Raw genomic sequence first — 3,957 nt, 5'->3', positions numbered from 1 at the left:
ATTCAATGACTGTGAATTCATCCATTAGTTCTAGTAGTTTCTTTACAGATTCTTTTACATTTTCTATATTCAAATTATGTTATCTATGAAGAAGTAGTTTTACTTATTCCTTTCCCGACTTTATGCATTTTATTTTTTTCCTGACTTGATGCCAGTTATTCCAATGTGATAATAAATAGAAGTGTGATAATGTATCTTGTTCCTAAACTCAGAGAAAAAATGTTCAGTATTTTACCATTAATTACAATGTTAGCCTTGGATATTTTTATAGATACTCTTTATCAGATTAAGGAATCTTTTCTACATGTCTAGATTGTTGAGAGTATTCATCATGTGAGGGTATTGGCCTTGTATCAGATTCTCGTGTGTGTGTAAGTTTTGATAAATTTAAAATTTTAATAATAGATTTGTGTATATTTTATGGTGGTAAGTGATAAAGAAGTTTAAAATAGGTTGAACCCATTATTTTGGTTTTTCATCAAGCAGAGGAGGAGAAAACCTTACCCGTTATGATCTTAGAGATCATATAATCTTCTAAAATGTAAGATACTCTGTGAATACTCAATAGATTGGACAAATATATTTTTTATTCTTTAGAGCTATGCAAAATACTTAATGATTTTCAATACCATTAAAAATATCACCTGTTAGTAGCCTTAATTGTCTTCCAAAAAATAAAGGTGATAAAACCAAAAGCAAAAACAAGGAAATTGTGTTAATTACTTTTCTTCTCCCTTTGTTAATATAACAATATGATATAGTCCTCCCTACTTTAAGTAATTGTCTGTTTCTTCTTACATTTTTGGCAGTACTGTCATGTTAACTTACATCTTTATGATATGGTACACAGCAGGCTCTTGGTGAATATTTTTTAAATGAATGGAATATTATTACTAAGACTTTTACTCCATATCTTTGTAGCTTGATTTTTCACACCCATGTTGGGGAAATTTATTGTCTATCGTTGAATTTTTGCCTACAAATCTGACCCTATGTTTACCCCATTGTAGTCTTTGGTTCTAAATGTATTCCAGATAACTGAAAGAGTGCATATAGAATAATTTAAAGATTTGCTCAGCATAAGTTCAGTAAATTTGTCAATTATGACTCATCTATGCATTCACGAAACAAGTAATTATTGAGTGCTTATTCCGTGCCAATATCTCTTATAAGCATTGAATCGTATGGGCTTTTGAACCAGCCTTTAATTATGGGATGATTAGAACCAAAAGAGAAATTAACTCCACATCAGCAATTGAGAATTATAATGGGAATATTATTGAAATAACAGAGTAATTTAAAAAATAGTTAAAACCTTTCTTGGAGTGTTAGAGGACTGATAAAACAAAGATGAGTACAGAGGTGTTAAAACTAAGTATCTACCTTCAAACCTGATAAAAGAGTCAGAAGATTGCTGGCTGACTTTTTGCCTGATTATAGCTACACAGTTCATTCATTCAGTCAGTCACAAGAGGGGGCTGCTTCACCTTAAAACTTAGGTTTCTTTCTTGGAGAGGGGCCACTAAGCTTATGTTTTCCACTAAAGTTCCACAGAAAACAGGAAACAAAGATACACTTTTATCCTCTTTACACAAATTGTACTTTATGATCTCTTATTAAGTGTGTTATGGCTTCAACAGTTCCGGGACCCTTACACCGATGTACTAAGTCTTCTCAGAGCACCTCCCTTCACACTGCTTTCTCCAAGTTTCACTTCCCTAATCATTTCCTATCTCCCCCATTCCCTACATCATTTTCTTCCTTTCCTTTGCCTACTGTTACCACCACCACCCCAACCTTGTTTGCTTTTCCTGGTCTCTTTTCCTACGGCCTCAGTGTCCTTGGTGCACACAGTAGCCATAAGCATGAGCATAGAAATTAGGAAATGAATGTTAAGGCCAGAGAGTTTAAGGTGGATGAGAGCCAGCACCATTTGTGTCACTAGTCACTATATCAAGAACAGATGCACTGAGAAATGTCTACTTAGACAACAGTCAATACGTGATTCCAGGGACCTCTATAGAAAACCCGAGTTTTGGGAGATTTAGCTTTCAGTTTCAGTGTTATTAATGCTTATTTTCCCCCCGAGCACATCACTTCCTACTTTGAACCTCACTCCCATTTTCTAGAATGTAGATGGAAACTTTAATCTCCTTACAACACAGAGCTCAGTATAGGCCTCTGGGATTTAATGACACTTTCCACAAGCTCCGTGGAGCAGAGGACAATTTATTTGGTACATTGAGGAAAGAATGATGGAAGAAAAAGTCTGGATAGATACATCCTTATGATCGATTTTCCTCATTCAGTGCCAGCCTTTTAGACTTTAAACCTCATAAATGATTTCAGTAGACACCCCCTGAGTTGAGGATGTCTGGTTGAAATCCTCACTGTCTTCTCAGGAACGTGACTAAACCTGGAGAGGAAGACACAGAAAAGCAACTGCTCTATCATTGGCTGACAAGATCCTGACAACAACACAATGAGAGCTGCACTCCTTGCAAGTCTTTACCAGTAGCTGTTACTTCTGTTCTCTGGAAATTCTTTAAACCTAGAATCAGATACAAAAACTGAACTCTGGGTCCACAATCCTCATTTGTCCTTGAAGTATGAGGCTGGTGGCAAGAGTAACTGTGTTTCTGACCTTTGGTAAGTGCTCTGGGTCTACGTAGGGAGGGCTTCTGAGGACAAGGGACCCCGAAGGGTGGTTTGCCCTCTATGCTCCCTGTGCTTTATCCAGCATACTAGATATAATTGAGAACCGTTCTGTGCATTTGTCTAGGAAGTACATACATCTACATACCAGGCTAGATCACAACCATAATCCCAGAAGAGCCCTTGGCAGTATTCGATTGTATGAAATCTATGGGTTTATTAAGTCAAGAGCCCATGGAATACAGCCTAGAGAGTCTATTATTATTGGCATGTATCTTTGGTCTTTATAATAAAACCAATGCTATTTTTTGTGTTCTCGCAGGACATAAAACTTTTGGAGCGTTAAGGGAGTGTTGTATCCTTGATCCATAGAATTACCTTGGTTTGAGAGTCAGGAGTTAATCTGATTTTCTTGACCCCTTAGGGACTATAATTGATGCTAAGACCACTCAGCCCACCTCCATGGATTGTGCTGAAGGAAGAGCTGCAAACCTGCCTTGTAATCACTCTGCCATCAGTGCAAATGAGTACATACATTGGTATCGACAGATTCACTCCCAGGGGCCACAGTACGTCATTCATGGTCTAAAAGACAATGAGACCAATGCAATGGCCTCTCTGATCATCACAGAAGACAGAAAGTCCAGCACTTTGATCCTGCCCCACGCGACGCTGAGAGACACTGCTGTGTACTATTGCATCCTGAGAGTCGCACATTGGGACTGATGGGGCTGCACCTGTGCAATATCTCCCTGGTGGCAAGTGAGGAGGAGGGTAGCATTTATCTAGAGCAAAATGTCGATAAGAGTCAAAAAGTAACAAGAAAAGGGGAAAAGGAAGGGAAGGAGAGAAGGAAAAGTAAATAAGGGAGATATGATGAAGGGTAAAAAGATAGGAATAAGAACTATATTTGTTGATGTGGCTGAGAAATATGATAAAGGGGCTATAATTTGAACATAGCAATAAAGTGAGTCATAATTTGAACATAGCAATAAAATGAAGAGGGTTAAGAATTTTCACGACTCCTCTTCATGTCAAAAAAATGTTCATTTCATTTTGTTAGTAAAAGTGAACGGATAAGGAAAATCAAGATAATTCTGCTTGTCCCAAGGCTTTTTTCCTCTGGATCCAGGGGCAAGTTCAAGCTTCAAAATGCATGCTGTTATAGTTGATCCAATTACCAGAAACAAGTTGATTTTTCTGCAAGAAAAACCTGAAATATTCCTTCTTACTAGTGCAGTAACACTAGTTACTAGAGCATGCATATTTGTGATGATAGTTTTTCTTTTTGGAAAGAAACAA

General features: G+C 37.2%; 1 gene segment (V, D, J or C); it reads left to right on the top strand.

Annotated features, from left to right (window-relative positions):
* The first annotated feature begins 2,609 nt into the window (after positions 1-2,609).
* On the top strand, positions 2,610-3,381 carry LOC105537715. The segment is given in 2 exon segments: positions 2,610-2,649; positions 3,080-3,381. Coding segments are annotated over 2 exon segments (342 nt in total).
* Positions 3,382-3,957: the final 576 nt, after the last annotated feature.

The sequence above is a fragment of the Mandrillus leucophaeus genome, unplaced genomic scaffold (assembly GCF_000951045.1).
Source record: "Mandrillus leucophaeus isolate KB7577 unplaced genomic scaffold, Mleu.le_1.0 Scaffold1795, whole genome shotgun sequence".
Taxonomy (NCBI): domain Eukaryota; kingdom Metazoa; phylum Chordata; class Mammalia; order Primates; family Cercopithecidae; genus Mandrillus; species Mandrillus leucophaeus.
This window is presented reverse-complemented; position numbering and strand designations above follow the sequence as displayed.